We start from the raw sequence: 24,446 nt of genomic DNA, 5'->3' as shown, positions 1-24,446 counted from the left end.
TTACATTCACACTTCATTTGGGTTTCCTTTAACCAAGGGAGACATTTGCTAAGGCTTCTACTAAAGAAGCATTCTTTTTAGCACAGCCCCTCTGTTAGGTGGCATGAAAACATATGGTTTGTAACCCTAGATTCACATCAGAAAAGCTGAAAGCTTTAAAAATGCAGATGCCCAGAACTAGCCCTCAAATTATCATTTGGTAGTTGGGGCTGAGGTCCAGGCAAGTCTGGTTTTCAGAAAGCTGCTCATGTGATTGATACATGGCTAGGATCAAAAACCACTGGCTAGGAAAACCACACCAACTGCTCTGAATCCCAAAGTCCACACTGAAATCCGAGAAGATTGTGTGCTCAAAATTTCTGAAGATTTGCTTCAAATATCTGTCTATCAGAAATGTCAAGAAGAAAAGAGAGAGGGGGAGAAGAGAAAAAACTATGAAAGATGATTCAGAGCCCCCTTGGAGAAGTTGTCCTTATTTAATCAGGTGTAATGAAGGCAGGTGGAAGGTTTGTTGACTTAGGCCCTCTCTAGCCCATGAGAGACATATTGAAGAATTCTGTTACAGAATCGAGGCTAGGTTAGTTGTGAAAATGTTGTTTCCTGTGATATTTTGTTCTGAGGAGAAAAGAAATTTGGTGAGGGTTTAGGTTGAGTTAATTTTGTAGCGATTAGTCACAATGCAGAAGCTAAATTTATTGCTTGTGTTTACTCATTGCTGTTACCTGATTGCTAAAACTGCCTTTAGCTTTTTAAATGTATTTCTGATGACATTGTGTTTTCCAAATGCCTGTCAGCTCTGATACGTGTTTGTTTTATATCCATTTGTAGATGGAGGCAAAGATTTGCTTTCTCCCTCCAGATTTATTATACTTAGCCTTGTCATCACAGATGGCTTTAACTTGATACCTTTATGCCACCATTTTCCAAAAGATGTTCTTATTTTAAATGACTGGCTTTCTGACTTTTTTTGTGATAAAAGCTAGATTTGTGATCAGAAATCTTTCTGTATTTCTGAAAATAACCTTCTATTTTGTAATAATTTTAGATTGCAAGAAAAAGTGCAAAGATGATACAATGTTCCCATACACTCTTCACCCAGGATCTCCCACTGTTAAATTCTTATGTGACCCTGGTACTTTTGTCACAACTAAGAAGCAAAAGTGTTACATTATTATCAACTAACCTCAGACTGTATTCATATTTCACTAGTTTGTGTACTAAAATCCTTTTTTTGTCTCAGGATCCAATCCAGGATAACACACTGCATTTAGCCACAGTATTTTTAAAAATAGAAAATGAGAAGATTAAGCAGAGCTCTATGGAAAATTAGCAGACATTGTCCCTTTCTTTTCCCTATTCTGGGATCTTTGCCTCTCTTTTACCCAGTTTCAGAGGCCTGTTTCCAGGGTGGTGTCCACCATTAATCTGTTCTTTTCCTCTTCCCTTCCTATCAAAACACCCATTCTCTCAAATGCAGTTCTTTTGATTTTTAATGTTTATTTATTTATTTTGAGAGAGAGCTTGAGCAGGGGAGGGACAGAGGAAGAGAGGGAGAGGGAGAGAATCCCAAGCAGGCTCCATGCTGTCAGTGCAGAGCCCGGCATGGGGCTCAAGATCATGACCTGAGCCGAAATCAAGTCAGATGCTTAACCAACCCAGCCACCCAGGCTTCCCTTGAATGCACTTCTTATAGCAAAAAAAAAAAAAAAAAAAGCCAAAAAAAAAATTCTAGCAAGCAAATTTATATTATACTGTGATGAATAACACCTGCTTAATATGTTGGCTTTCTTGTAAGCTTTTATAATTAAAAATGTATGCCCATTGGGGTGCCTGGGTGGCTCAGTTGGTTGAGCATCCAACTCTCAATTTCAGCTCAGGTCAGGATCCCAGGTTGTGGGATTGAGTGCCATGTCAGGCTCCGCTCTGAGCAGGGAGTCTGCTTAAGATTCTCTGTCTCTCAAGGGGCGCCTGGGTGGCTCAGTCGGTTGAGCGTCCGACTTCGCTCAGGTCACGATCTCACGGTCCGTGAGTTCGAGCCCCGCGTCAGGCTCTGTGCTGACAGCTCAGAGCCCGGAGCCTGTTTCAGATTCTGTGTCTCCCTCTCTCTCTGACCCTCTCCCGTTCATGCTCTGTCTCTCTCTCTGTCTCAAAAGTAAATAAACGTGAAAAATTAAAAAAAAAAAAAAAGATTCTCTGTCTCTCTCTCTCTCCCTCTTTCCCTCTCCTCAGCTAGCACCCTTTCTCAAAAAGAAAAAAGAAAAAAAACAAAAAGAAAACAATTTGCCCCAGAGGGCATAAATAAGCTGAACTGATAGAATTAGGTCCATAATGGTAAAATTTGGAGGATTCTAGTTGGTTGTGAAAGAAGGTGTTTTGTACAGGGAACTTCCCTCTCCATCCCTCTTGTGCATCTCTTCATATTTTCCTGAGGAATCACCCAGATTGCTTGTGCACCAGTGAGAGTCAGAGGCTGGTCCCTTCATTAGATGCAGGATTACACCTACAGAGTGAGGTTGCACAGGGTGCTTGGGGATCCAGTCCCCAGTGCAGGTAACTAGCTCTCCTTCCTGATGATGGCCCAGGAATAAGGGAGCAGGGCAGGAGATGGGACCTCCCACGGAGGAAAACAAGTTTTCATCTCTAGTAAATGCCATTAAGGTTTTTTCAGTTTACAGTGGTCCCTGGACTACAGGTGGGATATTCTGTAAGTGCTGATGTGGCTTTTGGTTGTATCTCAAACCTTAAGTGAGATGATGGGATCAGTCAGCCTGAAAGATTCTTCACAAAAGATCATTTGGTGTAGGCCCAGGTCCTCTGGCTGGTTAAAGAATACAAGTTGGTTGTTCTTCTTACACTGTCATATTCCCCCAACATTTTATGAAAATTTTCAAAAATACAGCAACATTAGAAGTATTTTACAGCAAACATCTATGTACCTACATTTAGATCCTACCATTACTATACTTGGTTTATCATGTGCACATCTATTCATTCATCAGTGTGTCTTCATTTTCTGATGCATCTCAAAGTAAACCGCAGACATTAGTACACTTCCGCCTATGACTTCATCACTAATATTGTGATGAAGCACAACAATTTTGAGGAAGCACAGAGTAACAATTTCATGTCTTAAACTTTAGAAAACTTGCTGCAAAAAATTTCTGATGACTTCTGATTGTTTTAGAATTGATAGTAAGCTTAGAAAATAATATGTTTTGGTTTTTTTTTTTTTTTTTCATTTTCATTGCTGTTCCTCTTCTAGTTTTATTTTCTGGTCTTTCAAGTTTTGTTCAAGGGCAGAGTTCACAGAAAGTAGGGCTCAGAAATACTTTTGGTATCACATTAGGGTTGGATTTCCAACCTTGAGGAAAAAACATAACCTGTCGTTCTGACTTTTCCTTTGGGGAAATGTGTTTTAAAAGTCCAATTACTTATGTATGTTTCTTAATCCAGTGAATAAATCATTCATTAGTCAAAGTAATGATTAAAGGTTAAATGATGATTAAAGGTTACTATCCTAATACCCTTTCACTGGGGAACTTTAACGTTGGACTATGTCATATAGATACAAGACCTATAGAAATTGTGTGACAAGAGAAAAATGATCCTAGAGCATCTTTCTGTTACCAAATTTATCAAATTTAAAATATCCAGTAGTCCATGCCTTTTCACTTTAGCTCAGTGGCTCTCTGAAAACATCAGGAGGATCACCCAGGGCACTTGTTAAAGATACCCATTCTCTCCCGTCTCCCTGAAATTCTGAATCCTAGGCTAGGTGAACCCAGGAATCTTAATCACGCATCCTAGGTGATTCCAATACACATCATCAAAGGACAACACTTGGGGAAAAACTGCTTTCAAATTACTTATGTAAAATTGTCTCTGATAAGTGGGACTTAATGTAACCACACTGACCTTAATGTCTCATTTTGGTTTCCTTAAGTGCTGTAACAGTGGCTCTCTTAACAGATGGCGGTGAATGCCAGCAGTATACCTGAGCAAATACGGTCCCTTTCTGTGCAGGATCCTCAGGTATGTTTCTCCACCAGTCCTTTATGTTTGAGGTGATTTGTAGACCTATTTTTAGAAAAACCAACATTTTAGGAAGATAGACAGTTTTGGGTTAATCCATCAGAACCGGAGGCTTGTAAACTCTCTCTTTTTTTAATAGGTATGGAGAAGAGAGTACTGTTACTATTGACCATGATTTTCAGGACCCCCAACCTTTAAATGATAGGTTCAAGAGCAAGGATTGACTACCAGACTGCTTCTGAAATTGTTGGTACTGTGTGAAATAAGATAAGGAAAGAAAATGACTCCCCATTCGGTTAGACTCTAGCTATAAAACAGTATAATTAATTGATACTTTTTTTTTGGCTTCCGGTTGGATTTTTATAACCTGTTTTCATAATTCTTTTATCATTGAATTTTATGGGCCAATTTATCTCTACAAGTTGCCTTGTAAAAATGGAAGTCCACTGACTGTGAAATGCATTTATACTAAAAGTTACATGACGGAAAACATGCACCGTGAGTCGTGTTGGGTGCTGATGAAGGGTGCTGAGCAGTGCAGGGGTGGGAACATGGACATAGAAGCAGAGTGCAGACCCCCATTCTGGTTTCACTGTATAATTAGTAAGCAAGCCCTTTTGCTTTCAAAGTCATTATACTATCAAGCATCATCAGCCTTAGGATCACAACTTTGTCCCCCCAAATCTGCACATCCGTTGATAAATTCATTTTTATCCTACCTGATGTGTGTTTTATGAAAACAGCTGTATACTGAGGAGAGAATAATGGAATTTCATGGTTGCAGGAAGCCTGTTTTGAAGTCAGACAGCTAGTCCTTGGCCCTTATTTTATAGCCAAGGAAGCATAGGCTTGCAGAAGTTGGCTCACGTGAGGTCATATAACTGGTTAGAGGCAGAGACAGGATTCAGTTTAGGTCTTTTTACTCCATATCAGGCAACTCAGTAAAACACCTTGAGATAAACTTCAGGGACTGGTTGAATGATAAAAGGCAAGTGAGGAATAGTAATTTGTCAGGAAGTGAATAGAATAAGGGAAACAGGAAAGGGGATTAGGATAACTGATATTATGTAACACGTAGTTGATGAGTTGTTTTCATATATTTGTTCTTCCAGCAAACTTTTGAGACCGGTATTATCCCCATTTTGTAAGTGGGAAAATAGGTTCAGGGAATGACTTGCTCATGATTGCATGTCTGGTCAGTGGCAGAGGCAAGTCTTGATCCAAAATCTCTCTATTTTTCTACTCCTAACAAGAAGGTCTGCTCATTTCTAAGAATTTGTAGGAGTCAGGAGGAGCTATGGAGTAGAGGCATTTGTGGTTGATGATTTATATTTATGGAAATCAGTTCTAGGTGAGAAACGCAGGGAAGATAAACAGTGACCTAATCTACTGGATTCCACTTTCCTTTGCATCCTGAGGTTTAAGGTGCCCAACCTTTGTGTTGGGACTAAATCCCAATGGATGTAGTCAGTCAGTGGCTCAGGTTGCAAGATGCTCCTTTAAGATGGCTGACCCTTCTTCCTTGGGCTTGCTGCAGCTTATACCAATTGTTCATAGGACCCATGCTACCATTGAGGTTTTCTGTTTGAAAACAGATCTGTTTGGATCTCCAGTTGTGTTGGGAATTAGGCATCATTCCAACCTTCATATAGGGGTATTTTTGTGGCCAAATGGGACCTGCCCTCTGTAAAGACCTAGTTTCGAAATTTCCAGAAAGGGTCATGTGAATCAAGGGATATCACGATTGTTTTTCCAAGTTGATAACAGTGTTTGCGGTTTTGTCTTTAAAGGGGCTACCCAATGCTAGCGAAGACTACAGAGAAGCTTCTTGTGCTGTGAACCTCGTTTTAAGATTAAGGTAAATAATATTGTTTATTTTGTATTGCTCTTCCTATAGTATAATATTCTTATCTCCTTCATTAACTTTTCATAATATTAACATAAAATAAAATTGTTAACTTACTCGATTTCTGCAAACAGCTAGTGTATGCTGTATTCCCAGGACTAATGGGTCTTTTTCTAATTGCTTACTAAAGAAGAGAAAGAAAGCACCATATGAGTGTGTCTGCAGGCTCAGTGTACCCTTCATTAAGTTGTTTTTTTTTTCCCCCCTTGCCTTTTCTTTCTTGGGCTTTTTTTCCTTTAAAAAATTTTTTTACAATGTAAGATCACAGTAAGAGATTTTTAATGAGTTTCTTTCACACTTCAGCAGTCAGTCTCTGACAGAAATAAACCGTGCTTGTACTACAAGTTGCCTGTTCAGAACATTTTTCAGTGGCAGGTTTGATCAGCTACTGTGGAGAAATGACAGATGTATTTTGAAAGAACCCTCCGTCTTCTAGGAAATGGATACAAATATGGTGCCTGACAGTGTAGACTTTGTATCTAGTGAATGAAAAGTTCTTTCTGCGTCATGGATTTTTAAATATTGAGGTACGTCGTAAGGTGTATATTCTTCGTTAAGAATGTGTCTTAAAACATATTTGCTTCCACTTAATTATAATAAACAGCTTAATTTACCAAGTCAGTGAGATTACGGTCACATTTTTGAAGGTGTTTTAAAGTAAGTTACACATAGGTTCTCCCTTGACAATTAAACAAATAAAGCACATGGCTGATGGACCATTTTCAGAGCTGTGGCTATAAAAAGCCGATTTGTTTTCAAGGTTAGTTTCCAGCCCTCTGAGTTATCTTAGACTGTCAGGGTAGATAATCATCACCATAATCACCCCGTGCTTGTGCTGGTCATTTACAATCTGTGGTGTGTTTTCACACACTTAACCAGGGGGACTGCACACTAAGGCTTGGTGTGATTTAATTCAGAGATGATTTCTGGTCAAGAAGTGAAGCTATTACAAGACTATTTTCCTTCTATTTGAAAGTGTCCTTGATCATGGTTCACAATTAAAATATATTTATTGCTCTCCAAAGAATGAAATAGCCCATTCCTTTTTTATTTGACTTTGGAACCAGGTACTGCTTTCATCTATTTTTCACTTGTTCGTTTATTTTTATTCATTCCACTGATACTTCCGGTACAACCACTGTGCCAGGCTCCTTGTTGATTCCTGAGATACGGTCGTGAGTGAGACTGTGGAGGTTACCATCGAGCCCGCTTGAGTGTACGGTGTTGGGGGTGACCTTCAGAGCATGGTGGTCCAGTCTCCTACTTTACGTACGCAGGAACGTTCTCTTTAGTGGTACACTAGATATTTAGTTAGCTTCTGTGCATACTTTGACTCTTTTTCCATGGACCACTCCTCCGATACTAAAATGCTTTGTTATGGTTCCATCTTCTTCCCTGAGATTCAGCTGATCTTCCTATTCTGGGCTCCCGTGGGCTCAAATTCTGGCCCTTAGAGCAGATATCAGGTTCTCTGGATGAAAGTCTCCTGGAGAGTGTTTTAAAATGCATACATATTCCTAAGCCTTACCTCCAGATACAGTTTTGCTCTGGGTACTAGAACGATATAGAACAAGGGCATTCCCTTGTTTTTTTGAGAGCCATTTGTGTTTTTACAAGGCTTGTTCCTTTTTCCTAGGCAAAACAGTCCAAGTAACCTTGCGTCTCATAATATGGTTTTATATCCTCCTTACAATTCTGGCCGTTCACCTTTATTAACATTTAGCCTGTATCTGCTTTTGTTACCTTTTCCCTCATGGCTCTGGGTGGTTTTTTCCCCGAGTTTGTGGCTTAGATCCCAATCCTTCATGATCTTAATGAAGAAAGGGTGCTACATTCAAATAAGCTGAGAAACAATGCTTAGTGTCCATCTGTCTATGTACGTATTTCTCCTAAATCAGCCTACATTTTCATTGCTTTTTGAAATAGCTGTGCACTTTGGTGACAGATACAGCATGACCTAACAGCCAAACAGAAGCTCTGATTTTGTGTTTCCCTCTTGGGAGGCTGTCAAGCCTAATTGGAACTGCAACTTGTGTTTTCAAATTCACTTTGTGTGTCTTAACATTTGTCACTATAATCATGAACCTGTTGGCTTTGACCCATTGCTTGCCTCCCCTCCGCCATACATTTCACTCATGATTGTCAGTGTGTCATACTAGTTATAATGTTTGGATACATGTCATTTGCCAATCGGATAAACCTGTTTTTACAGCTTTATCCATAACATTGATTTTACATGTTCAACAGTTCGAATAGAACAGTCTTCTGGCATCTGTTAGAAACCACTCATTTTCTACATGGCTTTCAATAATTGACTAGTATTTTTTGGTATAGGTGCTCAACCAGAAATAAATCGTATTGACTTCACTGCTTTTTAGTGGACATTCAGCTGTCTACTCAGAGGGATATCATAAAAGGAATCGTTTAAAAATGTTACTGAAATTAAGACCTATCAATGATATTTTTCTGAATCTAATCACCTAGAAATACTTCCAAAAAATAGAAATGAATTGTGTTTTATTATTTTAGAAATGAATTTTAGTATGACTTTTGTTGAATATATGTTCATGCCTAGTGGTATACATTATTTTTCTAAATGTGTTCAAAGTATTTGTTTACACCAGTTTTTTTTCATATTTGAGAACTCATGAATCTCTCAAAATATACAGTTGGTCTCCTCTCAGGGCAGTCCCTGTACTTTGAGAAATAACCTTTTAAAGTTAAAAGTTAAATACTATTAAGTTTCTGTGGTCACCCTGTGCTGCCATAAATGTAAGCAGCGAATATATTCATTCATTCTGTAAGTATTTCTTGAGCACCTGCTCTGCGCATGGCCCTGTTTGAGTTGCTGTGATACAACGGGGGAATGAAACAAAAGACAAATTTCTTGCCCCCTAGGAACTTACATTCTACAGGCAGGGAGGAAGTGTTCAAATACTCCTATTACTTACACGATGTCAAGTTCTCCATCAGGAGTATAGAAAGTATGGGGGTGCTGTCCCATAGTAAGGAAGGCATACGAGTTTTCTACTGTGTAGCAGGTTACCACAAATTTAGTGACTTACAAGAACACCCATTTGTTATCTCAGTTTCGGTAGGTCAGAAGTCTGGCACAGCTCAGACGGGCTTTCTGGTGTGTCTCACAAGGCGGCAGTTAAGTTGTTCTCAGCTGGAGCTCGAGGTCGTCTTCCAACTAATTTGGGTGTTGGCAGAATTCAGTTCCTGACAGTCATGGACTGAGGTCCTTGGCCTCTGTACAGGCTCCCCATTCCACACGCAGTTTACAGTATGACTTTGCCTTTTTTCAAAGGCAAAAGGAAACCATCTCTCCTCCCCTTCAAGAGCTCAGTCCCTTTGTGAGAGGTTTTTCACCTGATTAAGCCCGTCCCATCTAAGTTAATGCCCCTTTAGATGAAGTCAGAATCAACTGCTTTGGAGCTACATCTGCAAATCCCTTTACCTTTGCTCTATCACATAACTTAATCATGGGAATGACAGCCCATCATATTTAAAGGGCTTGGTCATATCCATTGAAGAGGATTATGTAGGGCATGTATACCAGGGGACAGCGATATTGGAAAGTGTCACAGAACTCTGCCTACCACAGAAGGGCTCTCTAAATAAAGTAGTGTTTGAAGATATACCTGACAGATGTAAAGAATCAAGCCATGAGATTGTTTGCAGGAAGAGAGTTCCAGGCAGAGCAAACAGTGATTGCTAAGATTCTGAGCAGGAGGCATGTTATAAGTGATTATAAAAACAGCCAGGGAAACAGTGTGGCCAGAGGGGTAGGGGAGCAGGCCAGATGATGATTCAGGGGCTGAATCATGTAGGGCCACGTAGCCTGTGGTGAAGACTTTGGACTTTACTGTTATTGGGTGGGAAATCATTGGAGATTTGTGAGCATATCTGAGTTATATTTTATTTTATTTTTATTTTGTTTCTAACGTTGGTTTATTTTTGAGAGAGAGAGAGTAGAGGAGGGGCAGAGAGAGAGGGAGATAGAGGATCTGAAGCAGGCTCTGCTGTCAGTGGAGAGCCCGATGTGGGATTCAAACTCACGAACTGTGAGATCATGATCTGAGCTGAAGTTGGACACTTAACCAACAGAGCCACGCAGGTGCCCCTGAGTTACATTTTAAAGCAAGCACTGTGATTGAATTATGGAGAATAGACCATACAGACACTATTTTTAGGGTGGAAGTGGAGAGCCCATTGATAGGCCATGTCAACGATGTAAAGAGTGATGATGTGACGTGGGTGAGGAGTAATGGAGGTGGCAAGTAATTATTGAATTCTGGAGAGAGAGGAGAGAATGCAAAGATTACTCAAAGTTTGGGCGTGAAAATATGGATAAATGGAGGGAAAGAGAGTTAGAGTTGCAGGTTTGAGTGGAATCAAGAATTCAGTTCCAGAAGTACTGAGTTTGAGTTGTCTATGGACATCTTTATGTGATGTCAAATAGGCATTTGAGTGCATGAGTCTAGATTTCAGTGGAGATCTAGTTCTGGGCTAGAGATAATAATTAATTTGAGAATATTGGCACATACAGTATTTAAAGCTGTGAAATTGGATGAGATCACCTAGGGAGTGGATAAAGATAGAGAAGTCATCTGGCGTGCCCTCAAGTGGTACTTGGGTAAGGAGCAGTCAGCAGATGGGTAAGGACAGGCTGGTGCAGTGGAGGAGAGAATGGTGGTCCTGTAAACCAAACAGAGGAAATGGCTCAGGAAAGAATGGGTGAAAAACTACATCAGTTGCTGTTATTAGATCAAGTACAACGGGAACTAACAATTTGCATATCTGGCAAAATGGAGCACATTCTTGACCTTGGCAAGTGTTGTTTCAGTGGAATGTTGGGGATTAAAGCCTGACTTAACTGGATTGGGGACAGAGTGCCAAGAGAGAACACCAGATAGCAAGAATAGGTTCCATGTTAATACAGACAGCTCTTAACAGAAACTTACTATACAGGGGAGCAGTGAAATGGGGTATCCCAGTGAAAATATGGAGTGAACAGAGTTTTTTTCTTTCTTTATTTTTTTTACCGTTTATTTATTTTTGAGACAGAGACAGAATGACAACAGAGGAGGGACAGAGAGAGAGGAAGACACAGAATCCGAAGCAGGCTCCAGTGTCTGAGCTGTCAGCACAGAGCCTGACGCAGGACTTAAACCCACGAGCTGTGAGATCATGACCTGAGCCAAAGTTGGACGCTTAACCGACTGAGCCACCTGGGTTCCCCCGGGAGTTGTTTTTAAAAAAGCATTATTTATAAGTTAATGGGAATGATCCAGTTGAGAAGGAAACATGAAATAAGATAGAGGACATTGTAAGACTGGTGTCCTCAGATGGGTGGGAAGGGATGATACCTAAACATCCACATAGATATCAGCCTTAGTTAGAAGTATGGAGAGGTCACTTGTTGGACAGCACATCCACCACGGCAGAAGGGTGAGCAAACGTGCAAGGAGTTTGGTGGGGTTGCGTACAGGAAGGTGGAAGTCTTCTGTTGTTTATATTGTCTCATTAAAATGAATGTGATCAGTTGAGAGTGAGGAAGGAAAAAATATTTGGGGTTTGAGAGATGAAGGAAATCGTGTAGGAGAGCTGGAGAGTAAATTTACCAGGGAAATGTGGTAAGATAAGCAGGCTGCACCAGCAATCACTTGAAGTTAGTGATTGTGACTTTCAAGTGGAGCTGGTAGCTTGATCCCTGAGATGAACTTAATCTTGATGTCCCAGAATATAAATCTGTGTGCATGTGTGTGTGGTTACGATTGACATTTAACAACAGCATTTAAAAACATTCGTCGTGGGCCGCCTGGGTGGCATGGTTGGTTAAGCGTCCGACTTTGGCTCAGGTCATGATCTCACAGTCTGTGAGTTCGAGCCCCACATCGGGCTCTGTGCTGACAGCTCAGAGCCTGGAGCCTGTTTCAGATCCTGTGTCTCCCTCTCTCTCTGCCCCTCCCCTATTCATGCTCTGTCTCTCTCTGTCTCAAAAATAAATAAACGTTAAGAAAAATTTTTTTTAATAAAAAAATAAAAATAAAAATAAAAAAATAAAAACATTCGTCGAGGAGTCTGTTCGAGACTCACTGTTAAATCATAAACAAATGTGGGTCATGGAGTCACCCTCAGTGATCTCCTGTGCACAAAGGTGGCAGTCACCTGCCCTCTCTAGTGCCACCAGCCAACACTCCCTCGTAGGTCCAGCTGCCTCCTCTTAGAAACCTCCAAAGTTACGTGCTTCTCAAGAATCAAAGCCCTGCCACCTAGTGTTGGTCCCTGCCGCACAATTTCTTCATTCCCCGTTCCCCATTTGAAATCTACTTGAGATCACTTGTCCCCTCTCTGGGCCCAGATAAACTACCTCCTAACCCAGCCCATGTGAGAGGAAGCTGGAAAGATTGTTCTGGCCAGTGTTTATTCGATTAGAAAACCCATGTCGTCTTCTGTACCTTTCTCATTCCTTTCTTTGAGATTCTGATATATGTGTGGACATATATGTAAATAAACACATATACACGAAAATATGCCCTCACTGTCTTTGCAAATTGCTGGTCTAGACCACGTACAGCTGTTGGGTACTGGGAAGTAGTGTGTTTGTCTCTTCCTATTCCCTGTGGCCATCTGGGCAAAGCATTTATGTTTAATGTGCTCCACGGACTAGTGGGTAGAGACTTGAGTTCAAGCCAGCCTTTCATCAGTCCTTAACTAATGCCGTATGGGTAACTGCCCTCTTACCTCTTGGAAAAGGTCATTCTGACTTTCTTTGTGACATAGCATTTTATAGGCTTACCTGCTAGGAATGTGGCTTCCTTGTCCCTCCCCCGACCCCCAGCCCCAAGATGCCAGGTAAGTCTCCCCTTTATTCTGTAAGTAGGAAACTGGGAAATGGTTTACTTTGCAAAATGTCACTTTTTATAACAAAAGACGAATACATGGTAGCTACAAGTAATATATTTGTTTCTCCATTACTCATTTCTGGTGATCATAAGCAAAAGGCTGAAGAGGCAAAGACTAATTTCTTTCTTGAAAAAATATGCTATTGCTTTTACCTTGTTCTTAAAACTGACCTGTTACTTATTAGTGTAGAGAAAAGGGATTATACCTTAGGTCTCAGTGTTAAATTCTGGAGATAGTTAAAAATGTAGATTTTTTTCTTTTTTCTTCTGTATACTTTTATGCAAATGTTTTCTTGCCAGTTGTATATATGTATATATTATACATATTTGTATATATGTAAATATACATATATATGTATATTTACATATATATGTATATTTACATATATATGTATATTTACATATATGTATATATGTATAATGTCATCTGTGTTATCAAAAAACTTGAGTGTCAAGGTACAGTATAAGGAAATCTTAAACACATCTCGGAGAAAAATGTTAAGTGGGCCATCTCCTAATTTATATACTGTCAATAGATGGTACTATAATTTATGATTTGAGTTGAACATTGTACAAATATTTTGCCATTGGTATATTTTTCATAAAATAGAATAGTCATGTATTTGACATAAACATGTGTTTTTGAGAACCAGGCTCAGTGATTTGGAAAAATGATAAACTTATCAGCTAAATTGTTAATTCCTTTGTGTCAGACACTGTTCATACTTTGACAGCTCAGCCCTATGGATTACAGTTAACTAGCTTTGTTGAAGGCGACTGTGACAGTTGTCATACGTAGATGCTCTGATCCCATCAATTTACTCATAATGAATTTACCTCATTACTAGGTTACTATCATTAGACCTTGATAGGCTAGTTAAAGACCCCAGACCAACAAAACTGCTTTCCTCCTTGTAGGGAAAGATGATCTCTAGAGTGGAGTATTTATTGTAACAAAAATCCTTAGCATGACAATATTGCCTAACTTGACCTAGTATTTTAATTTCCCTTGTTAAAAGGTGAACTTAGCTATTGGTATAGGCTTAGTAAATCATAATTTCATAAAGAAAGATGAAGCTGATAAAAACAATGTTGATCACTGTTTTAACACCAGTATGTCTGAATTCTAATTCCACATTATCATCATTCAGGAGGAATTAGAATTCTTAAATGGTTCTCTAAGCCTGTAAAATCGGGTTAATTGCATAATTTTTACTAGGCAAGTGGTTGGGAAGCTTGATTAATTTTTCCCAAAAGGTTAAATAGTGTAGGTATAGTGTTCAATTGTGGCAATGCTTTCAGGTACCTTTTCCCCCCTCAACAAACTGCTTATTTATGGCTTTCTTTGTGCAAGGCTTTGTTGAAAATCCAAAGATGAATAAGACAGGGTTTTTGCACTCAAAGAGCTTACCGTGTAGGCAGAGAGATCAGACTCTGCTCAAATGACTCTAATACAAGGTAGAAAATGATAAAGGCAGTAAGAAGATAGATGAAAAGAAGAGCTATGGGTAAAGGAAGGTGAGAGCCCTTTTGTTGAATGTTATCTTTGGGTTACTTGTTCCCGTGGTAACCAGTGTTTATTATTATTTTTTTTAACATCCAAATTTTGAGAAAAGTAATGGTTAGATCGAATCCAGGGGCAATGTCAGACTGTGGTCTTCAGTAAAGGCGTTATCAGACTTAAATTATTTCTGACAAGACCACATTTGTTGTTTAACAGAGTGGTATTTATTATGTTGGGCACCAAGTTATTACAAATATGGTTCTTTAATATTAAAAATATTTGGCATTTTACTTAATGTTTTTGAATATTCTCTTTTGGTAAATTCCTTTCCTATGAGAATTAAGTCATTGCTGCACAGCTTGACTTTATTGTCAGTGCGATCCTTCAAAAAGATGAAGATCCTACTGTGTACCAGGCACTGAGATGAGCACTCCGTATTGCCTGTCTTGTTGATCATCATAAAACCTCCACAACATCAGTCCTGCTGTTACTGACATTTCCCAGATGAGGAAAGGAAGGTTTAAAGTCATGGAGGTAATTTGTCCAATACTACACAGCTCAGAAGCAGCAGACCCGGTCTGGAACCTAGGACTGTTTAACACACTGGTCTTTGCTCTTCTCCGCTTGACCCTATGGCCATGAAGATCCCAGTGGACCCCAGAGAGCAGCCACGTTTGCTGGTGTTGAGACAAAGACACCAGAGTATGTGGTAAAACCTGGTGCAGGCTGTGTGTTGTGGTTTGCCATAATCTCTGAACCTCTGCCACTATGCGATTGCATGAATGTCTTCTGGGGCAAGTTGGCACCCAGCCATTGTTCAGCAAGACCCTCCCCCAGAGAGTCAGTGCAGGTTCAAACCACAGGGGTCTCTTAGGTGTAGGGTTTTGAAACATAACCCCATCTGAGATAAAACTCTGGAGGGAGGTGCTTCCTGACAAGGTGGACAGCTTGGACACAGACATGGGGAGTGGATGGAGGCCTAAGCCAAAGGAGGGGTGCTTGATCATGGGTGCTTGATCACGGGCAAAAGAGCATGATACAAGACTTAAAGAAATGAGTGACTTATTAAAAAAGAATAACATCCAAATCATAGGAGTCCCAGAGATGAAGAGAGAGAAAAAGGGGCAGAAGGTTTATGTGAGCAAATTATAGCAGAAAACCTACCTAATCTGGGGAAGGACACAGACATCAAAATCCAAGAAGCACAGAGAATTCCCTTTAGGTGGAACAAAAACCTATCCATCACCAAGGCATATCATAGTCAAATACACAAAATACACAGACAAGGAAAGAATTATGAAAGCAGCAAGGGAAAAAAGCCCTTAACCTATAAGGGAGGACAGATCAGGTTTGGATCAGACCTATCCACAGAAACTTGGCAGGCCAGAAGGGAGTGGCAGGATATATTCAATGTGATGAATCAGAAAAATAGGCAGTCAACGATTCTTTATCCAGCAAGGCTGTCATTCAGAATAGGAGAGATAATGAGATTCCAAGACAAACAAAAGCTAAAGGAGTTCATGACCACTACACCAGCCCTGCAAGAGATTTTAAAGGGGACTCTTTGAGTGGAGAAGAGACAAACAGAAAAAAAGACCAAAAGCAACAAAGACTAGAAAGGACCAGAGAACATCACCAGAAACACCAACTCTACAGGCAACACAATGGCACTAAATTCATATCTTTCAGTACTCACTCTAAATGTCAATGGACTAAATGCTCCAATCAAAGGACATAGGGTATCAGAATGGATAAGAAAACAAAACACATCTAGATGCTGCTTACAAGAGACCCATTTTAGACCTAAAGACACCTGCAAATTGAAAGTAAGGGGATGGAGAACCATCTGTCATGCTAATGGTTGTCAAAAGAAAGCTGGCGTAGCCATATTACATCAGACAGACTAGATTTTAAAATAAAGACTGTAACAAGAGATGGAAGAAGGGCATTGTATCATAAGTAAGGGGTCTATCCACCAAGAAGATCTAACCATTATAAATATTTATGCCCCCAATGTGGAAACACCCAAATGTATAAATCAGTTAATCACAAACATAAACTCATTGATAATAATACTATAATTGTAGGGGGCTTCAACACCATGCTTACAGCAATGACCGATCATCTAAGCAGAACATCAATGAATGACACACTGGACTGGATGAACTTAACAGATATATTCAGAACATTTCATCCTAAAGCAGCAGAACACACACTCTTGAGTACACATGGAACATTCTCCAGAATAGATCACATACCGGGTCACAAATCAGCCCTCAGTAAATACAAAGAGATCGAGATCGTACCTTGCATATTTTCAGACCACAGTGCCATGAAACTTGGTATCAACCATAAGAAAAAATTTGGAAAGACGATGATTACTTGGAGATTAAAGAACACATCCTACTAAAGAATGAATGGGTTAACCAAGAAATTAAAGAGGAAATTAAAAAGTACACGGAGGCAATGAAAATGAAAGCATGACAGCCCAAAACATCTGGGATGCAGCAAAGGTGGTCATAAGAGGGAAGTATATAGCAGTCCAGGCCTTCCTAAAGAAGGAAGAAAGGTCTCAAATACACAACCTAACCTTACAACTAAAAGAGCTGGAAAAAGAACAGCAAATAAATAAAGATTAGAGCAGAAATCAATGATAATGAAATAAAATAGTAGAACAGATCAATGAAACCAGGAACTGGTTCTTTAAAAGAATTAGCAAAATTGATAAACCCCTAGCCAGATTGATCAAAAAGAAAAAGGAAAGGACCCAAATAAATAAAATCATGAATGAAGGAGGAGAGATCACAACCAACACCACAGCAATACAAACAGTAATAAGAGACTATTATTAGCAGTAGTCTCTTGTTACTGCTTATTATACACTTATTATATGCCAACAAATTGGGCAATCTGGAAGAAATGAACAAATTCCTAGAAACATAACCTACCAAAACTGAAACAGGAAGAAATAGAAAATTTGAACAGACATATAACCAGTAAGGAAATTGAATCAGTAATCAAAAATTCCCCAACAAACAAGAGTCCAGGGCCAGATGGCTTTCCAGGGGAATTCTATCAAATTTTAGAGAAGAGTTAACACCTATTCTTTTAAAGCTGTTCCAAAAAATAGAAATGGAAGGAAAACTTCTATACTCATTCTATGAGGCCAGCATTGTCTTAATTCCAAAACCAGACAAAGACAGTGAAAGGGAGAACTACAGACCAATTTCCCTGATGAACATAGATGCAAAATTTCTCAACAAGAGGGGCGCCTGGGTGGCGCAGTCGGTTAAGCGTCCGACTTCAACCAGGTCACGATCTCGCGGTCCGTGAGTTCGAGCCCCGCGTCAGGCTCTGGGCTGATGGCTCAGAGCCTGGAGCCTGTTTCCGATTCTGTGTCTGCCTCTCTCTCTGCCCCTCCCCCGTTCATGCTCTGTCTCTCTCTGTCCCAAAAATAAAAACAAACGTTGAAAAAAAAAAAAATTTCTCAACAAGATACTAGCAAACCAGATTCAGCAATACATTAAAAGAATTATTCACCACGATCAAGTGGGATGTATTCCTGGGATACAGGGCTGGTTCAATATCTACAAATCAATCAGTGTGATACATCACATTAATAAAAGGATAAGAACTACATGATCCTCTCAAAAGATGCTGAAAAAGCGTTTGACAAAATACAGCATCCTTTCTTGATAAAAACTCTCAAGAAAGTAGGGATAGAAGGATCATCCCCCAAGATCATAATGGCCATATACGACAGACCCACTGCTAATATCATCCTCAATGGGGAAAAACAAAGAGCTTTCCCTCTAAGGTCAGGAACATGACAAGGATGTCCACTATCACCTCTGTTATTCAACATAGTGTTGGAAGTCCTAGCCTCAGCAATCAGACAACACAAAGGCATCCAAATCAGCAAGGAGAAAGTCAAACTTTCACTCTTTGCAGATGACATGGTACTTTATGTGGAAAACCCAAAAGATTCCACCAAAAAACTGCCAGAACTGATACATGAATTCAGCTAAGTTGCAGAATATAAAATTGATGTACAGAAATGAGTTGCATTTCTATATACTAATGATGAAATAGCAGAAAGAGAAGGAATCAATCCCATTTACAATTGCACAAAAACCCATAAAGTACCTAGGAATAAACCTAACAAAAGAGGTGAAATGTATACACTGAAAACTATAGAAAGCTTATGAAAGAAATTGAAGACACACAAAAAAATGCAAAAACATTCCCTGCTCACGGATTGGAAGAACAAACATTGTTAAAGTATCAATACTACCCAAAGCAATCTACATATTCATTGTAATCCCTGTCAAAATAACACCAGCATTCTAAACAGAACTATAACAAACGTTCCTAGAATTTGTATGCAACCAGAAAAGACCCCGAATAGCCAAAGCAATCCTGAAAAAGAAAACCAAAGCTGGAGGCATCCTTCAAGCTGTAATCATCAAGATAGTATGATACTGGCACAAAAACAGGCACATAGATCAATGGAACAGAATAGAGAATCCAGAAGTAGACCCAGAAATGTATGGCTAACTAATCTTTGACAAAACAGGAAAGAATATCCATTGGAAAAAAGACTGTCTCTTCAGCAAATGATGTTAGGAGAACTGGACAGTGACATGCAGAAGAATGAACCTGGATCACTTTCTTACACCATACACAAAAATAAACTCAAAATGGATGAAAGACCTAAATGTAAGACAGGAAGCCATCAAAATCCTAGAGAAGAAAACAAGCAATAACCTCTTTGACCTTGGCCACAGCAACTTCTTATTTGACATATCTCCAGAGGCAAGGGAAACAAAAGCAAAAATGAACTATTGGGACCTCATCAAGACAAAAAACTTCTGTACAGCAAAGGAAACAATCAGTAAAGTAAACGGCAACCAACCAAATGGGAGAAGATATTTGCAAATGACATATCAGGTAAAGAGTTAATATCCACAATCTATAAACAACTTATCAAATTCAACACCCAAAAAACAATCCAGTGAGGAAATGAGCAAAAGACATGATTAGATACTTTTCCAAAGAAAACATACAGATGGCTATCAGACACATGAAAAGATGTTCAACCTTACACCTGTCAGAATGTCTAAAATTAACGACATGGGCAACAACAGATGTTGGCAAGGATGCAGAGAAAGGGGAACCTTTTTGCAGTGCTGGTGGGAATGCAAACTGGTACAGCCACTCTGGAAAACAGCTTGGAGGTTCCTCAAAAAATTAAAAATAGAACTACTCTATGACCCAGCAATTGCACTACTAGGTTTTATCCAAAGGATACAAGAGTGCTGTTTTGAAGGGGCACATGCACCCCGATGTTTATAGCAGCACTATCAACAATAGCCACATTATGAAAAGAGCCCAAATGTCTTTCAACTGATGAATGGATAAAGAAGATGTGGGGTGTGTGTGTGTGTGTGTGTGTGTGTGTGTGTGTGTGTAAAACATATATATATATGTGTGTATATATATGTATATGTGTGTGTGTATATACACATATATACATACATACAGTGGAATACTCAGTGATAATAAAGAATGAAATCTTGCAATTTGCAACAACATGCATGGAACTAGAGTATTATACTAAGCAAAAAAAGTCAAAGAAAGACAAATATCATATGATTTCACTCATGTGGAATTTAAAATACAAAACAGATGAATATAAGGGAAGGGAAGCAACAACAATATAAAAACAGAGAGGAAGACAAACCATAAGAGACTTTCAAATACAGAGAACAAACTGAGGGTTGCTGGCAGGGTGTTGGGTGGGGGAATGGGCTAAATGTGCGAGGGGCATTAAGCAACTTGGATTTAAATTAAAAAAAAATCATGGTGATATAAAGTCACTTTTTTTTTTTTTTTGGACAGTGAATCAAAATGTGAGTGCAAAGACTTTCAGGAATAGGGAATGTAAAGAACTCTTTGTTTTCAAGTGGTAAATGGTTTTCTTAGAAATATAGAAAATCAAAAGAAAATAAAGAACAAGAAAACCATTCACAATCTTACTGCCGAGGGATACATCATTATTAACTTCTTAATGAATATTCTAGTCTTTTTTCCTGCACTTATACTAATGTAGACTTAAAATATCCCTGCAATAACATTTTTAAGATTTAGTTTCACATAACAGTGTTTTATAATGTGCTTTATTTGGCAATGTCTTTGTTATCTTTTCATATCAATGAATATAAAATTACCCAATCCTTTTAAGTGGCTGCCTTATATTTTGACTAAATGTGCCAAAACATTACTTAAAATGTATTATTTGACATTTGCAGAGTTTCCAGTTTTTTGGTATGGCAGCATATAAAAACAAAAATGATGTTTGAAAACTGCCCAATAGAAAAAAAGCAATCTCTTTCAGCATTGCTTTTTGACCTTGGTGGTATGCTCTCAGACTTTGAGAAACCTGGAGATATCTGAGTAAGCCTGGTGTCAAAGCACATGAGGATTAGAGGGGTTGGTTGTGGGTCTTGGCTCACTGGAGGATGTCACTATCTATGTAGCTGCTGATGCTGCTTTCCCATTCTGTTAGGGTTGAGTTCTTAGAGCAGGGTTTTTTAACTAAGGCATCGCACTAGGAAGCCACACAAATGAATGATTCCTGAGTATAACATGCTCACCAACATTAGATCACAAACACGGGTTTCCATTTTACAGCCGCTCTTTTAAGTTTTTCTTCTGGTGTATATTCTTTAAGAAATTCTCTCTTGACTGTTGGCTGTGATCACCTGGGGTTAGAGGAAGTGACATGTGTGGGACATAACCATTGGAGGAGATGAGAGATTGCCGTTATGCTTTTAGGGCCTTACACAATGTCCAGCATGTGATATACTCTTAACGTGTGTTACACAAATGCCGACTGAATGATACTTAAGTCACGTCTCACAAACTTTTAATATCAAGATGCCTCATGAGATGATTTTTTTTTGCAGCTCCTTATTTTTGACATTATAGTAGAAATGTGTACAAAAAATGCTTCTTTATTAGGTTTCCTCTATAATAATTCCCAAGCAAGGTAATACTTTAATATAATCTCTGTATTTCATTTTTAAAAAATACGTGTGGACTCCATGCTGTAAGCACTGTGAGACAGTTTCTGTAGCAGAGATATACAGGAAGTCCTGCTGAGCGAGAATCCTTACAGGATCATTTGCTGCCCTTCCCATATACTCAGTTTGGATTACTTCTAGGGTTGTGGCCAGTATCCATTGGCTGTACCTGACTCTGGGTCTCAGGACCAAGTCTTAATGTGTGAGTTTTTTTTTTAATTTTTTTTTTATGTTTGTTTTTATTTTTGAGACAAAGCACAAGCAGTGTAGGGACAGAGAGAGAGAGAGGGAGACACAGAATCTTAAGCAGGCTCCAGCTGCAAGCTGTCAGCACACAGCCTGACGCGGGGCTCGAACCCATGGACCATGAGATCATGACCTGAGCCGAAGTTGGATGCTTAACTGACTGTGCCACCCAGGCACCCCTCAATGTGTGAGTTTTTTTTTTTAATTTTTTTTTAAACATTTATTTATTTTTGAGAGACAGACCGAGCATGAGTGGGGAATGGGCAGAGAGAGAGACACCACACACACAGAATATGAAGCAGACTTCAGGCTCTGAGCTGTCAGCACAGAGCCCGACACAAGGCTTGAACTCATGGACCAAATAGTGAGGTCATGACCTGAACTGAAGTTGGATGCTTAACCGACTGAGCCACCCCGGCACCCCTGTGTGAGTGTTGAAGTGTCAGTGTTATATGCTACTTCTTCCAGGCCCCTCTCTGGGAGAAATTTCCCTAGTTAAAGAGAGTCGTCCTGGCTCCTGTAGACAGCTTAAAGGTAGAAGCTGCATGCCTCTGTGGAGCTTACCCATCACTGTAGCTCTGGTGCAGAATGTTTTTAGGGGAGCTCTGCTCAGCTTCAGAGAAGTGCAGTGAATTGCACCATATCCCATGTCCCGTCACTGTCAGTACCAGGAGTAGAACCCCAATGTCAGCCCGCCAAGGGGGAGCCTCCTTTCTCTCTTCTCTCTCCTCATAAGTTCCTCATTGCTCTGGCCAGCAGTCCATTCTCCTTGCTGGGCCAATTGCTTGGGTACATTTCAGAGACTTTCACATCTTCCCTGAACTCTTGCTTCTTTCTTGTGAGCTTTTTAATGTCATTGAACAGAGAGGCAAGGAGAGAAAATGTCTCAAATGTAGCAGGTACCTTAAAAAGCTTTGGTGGCATTTAAGTCAATGTTAATTACTTGATACCCTGGCTGAAATTTTAACAAACGCCCTCGTATTTTAAGTTATCTTTTCTGTCACTATGCAGAGGCTGTCTCCCTCATCCTTTTTTATATTCCGCCCTTCCTAGCTGCTGATGAGGTAACCTGCTGCTCTTAGCATTCTAAAAATTCTCCTCTCCCGTGTTCTCAGGGAAGGTTGTCTCTTAGGACTTGTCCTCTTGATCAGAGCTGAATAATTCTGAGGACTGTTTGCGAAGTTATTTCAGTTCTCAGTTACCATATCCCTGGAGATAATGAGTGGTAAGATTTCTTCCTGGAAATGTTGAATCTTAGAAAGGTAACAAGCGTATTTTAAGTTTGGGAGCTTTCTTCGTATTAACTTTTCTTTCCCCACTGAAACCAGACTCCCTAGAATATACTTGAAGTTTTATTTTGCAATTCTCAGGGTGCTAGAAAACTTTGTTCTCCTTGGTGAGGTTCGTACAGTTGTAACTGGTGGTGTAGTGGGAAATCTGTGCTGCCCAGTGAAGTTCACTGGTTGGTCTTTGTATTAGTTCTCTATTGCTGCTATAACAAATTGCCACAAATCTAGTGGCTTAAAACAGTACTAATTTATTATTTTCTCGTTCCATAAGTGGGCAGTCTAACACGGGTCTCAGTGGCCTAAAATCAAGCTGTTTGAGAGGGCTGTGTGCCTTTCTGGAGGCTCTAGAGAAGAGTCTATTTTAATGACTTTTTTTTTTTTAAGAATTTATTTTTTAGAGCAGTTTTAGTTTCACATCAATATTAGGAGGAAGCTAGAGAAGTTTCCTTTACTCCTGACCCCACATACACATAGCTTCCTCCACTATCAACATCCCCCAACAGAGCGGTACATTTGTGACAGTCTGTGAGCCTACACTGTCACGTCATTATCACCCAAAGCCCTTGGTTTACATTAATGGTTCACTTTTGGTGTGGTACATTCTGTGGGGTTGAACACATTTATAATGACCTGTATCTACCATGGTGGGATCATACAGAGTATTTTCATTGCCCTAAATTCCTCTGGGCTCTGCCTTTCTGCCCTCCTCTACCTCTGGCGACCACTGATATTTTTACTGTCTCCATAGTTTTGCTTTGCCCAGAATGTCCTATATTTGGAACCATACAGTACATATAGTCTTTTCAGATTGGATTCTTTTTAGCTATGAATAATATACATTGTACGATCCACAGTTTATCCATTCACCTACTGAAGGACATCTTGGTTGTTTCCAAGTTTTGGCAATTATGACTAATGCTGGTATAAATGTCCACGTGCAGGCTTTTGTGTAGACATAAATTTCCAGTTCTTTTGGATAATACCAAAAAGTATAGTTGATGGATTGTATGGTAAAAGTATACTTAGTTTTGTAGAAAAAAACCCACAAAAAACAGCCAAACTGCTTTCCAACATGGCTGTACCATTTGCTTTGCCATCAGCAATGAATGCGAGTTCCTGTTGCCTCACATCCTTCCCAGCATTTTGGCCATTCTAATACGTATATAGTGATATCTTGTTTTAATTTTCATTGTTGATGGCATTTGTTGTGGGACATCTTTTCATATGCTATTTGCGATCAGTGTTATCTTCTTTGGTGAGGATTCTGTTAAAGTCTTTGGTCCATTTTTCTTTTCCTTTGTCTTCTTATTTTTGAGTTTCCTATATTCTTTGTATATTTTGGACAATAGTCCTTTATCAGATATATCTTTTGCAAGTGTTTCATTCTCTTGACATTGTGTTTCACAGAGCAGAAGTTTTTGAGTTTAATGAAGTCTAGTTTATCAGTTATTTCTTTTATGAACTGTGCTTTTG

General features: G+C 39.4%; 1 protein-coding gene across 2 annotated transcripts in view; it reads left to right on the top strand.

Moving 5' to 3' along the window:
- Nucleotides 1-24,446, top strand: part of STK39 (serine/threonine kinase 39) — a 312,459-nt gene that overhangs the window by 176,070 nt on the left and 111,943 nt on the right. For both annotated transcript variants that reach the window (XM_043576954.1, XM_043576955.1), the window contains exons 13-14: nt 3,970-4,032; nt 5,823-5,890. In XM_043576954.1, the coding sequence (XP_043432889.1) occupies nt 3,970-4,032; nt 5,823-5,890 (131 nt within the window). The remainder of the gene's footprint in view (nt 1-3,969; nt 4,033-5,822; nt 5,891-24,446) is intronic.

The sequence above is a fragment of the Prionailurus bengalensis genome, chromosome C1, assembly GCF_016509475.1.
Source record: "Prionailurus bengalensis isolate Pbe53 chromosome C1, Fcat_Pben_1.1_paternal_pri, whole genome shotgun sequence".
Lineage (NCBI taxonomy): Eukaryota > Metazoa > Chordata > Mammalia > Carnivora > Felidae > Prionailurus > Prionailurus bengalensis.
Note: the sequence above shows the minus strand (reverse complement) of the source record. Positions and strands in the feature narration are given on the sequence as shown.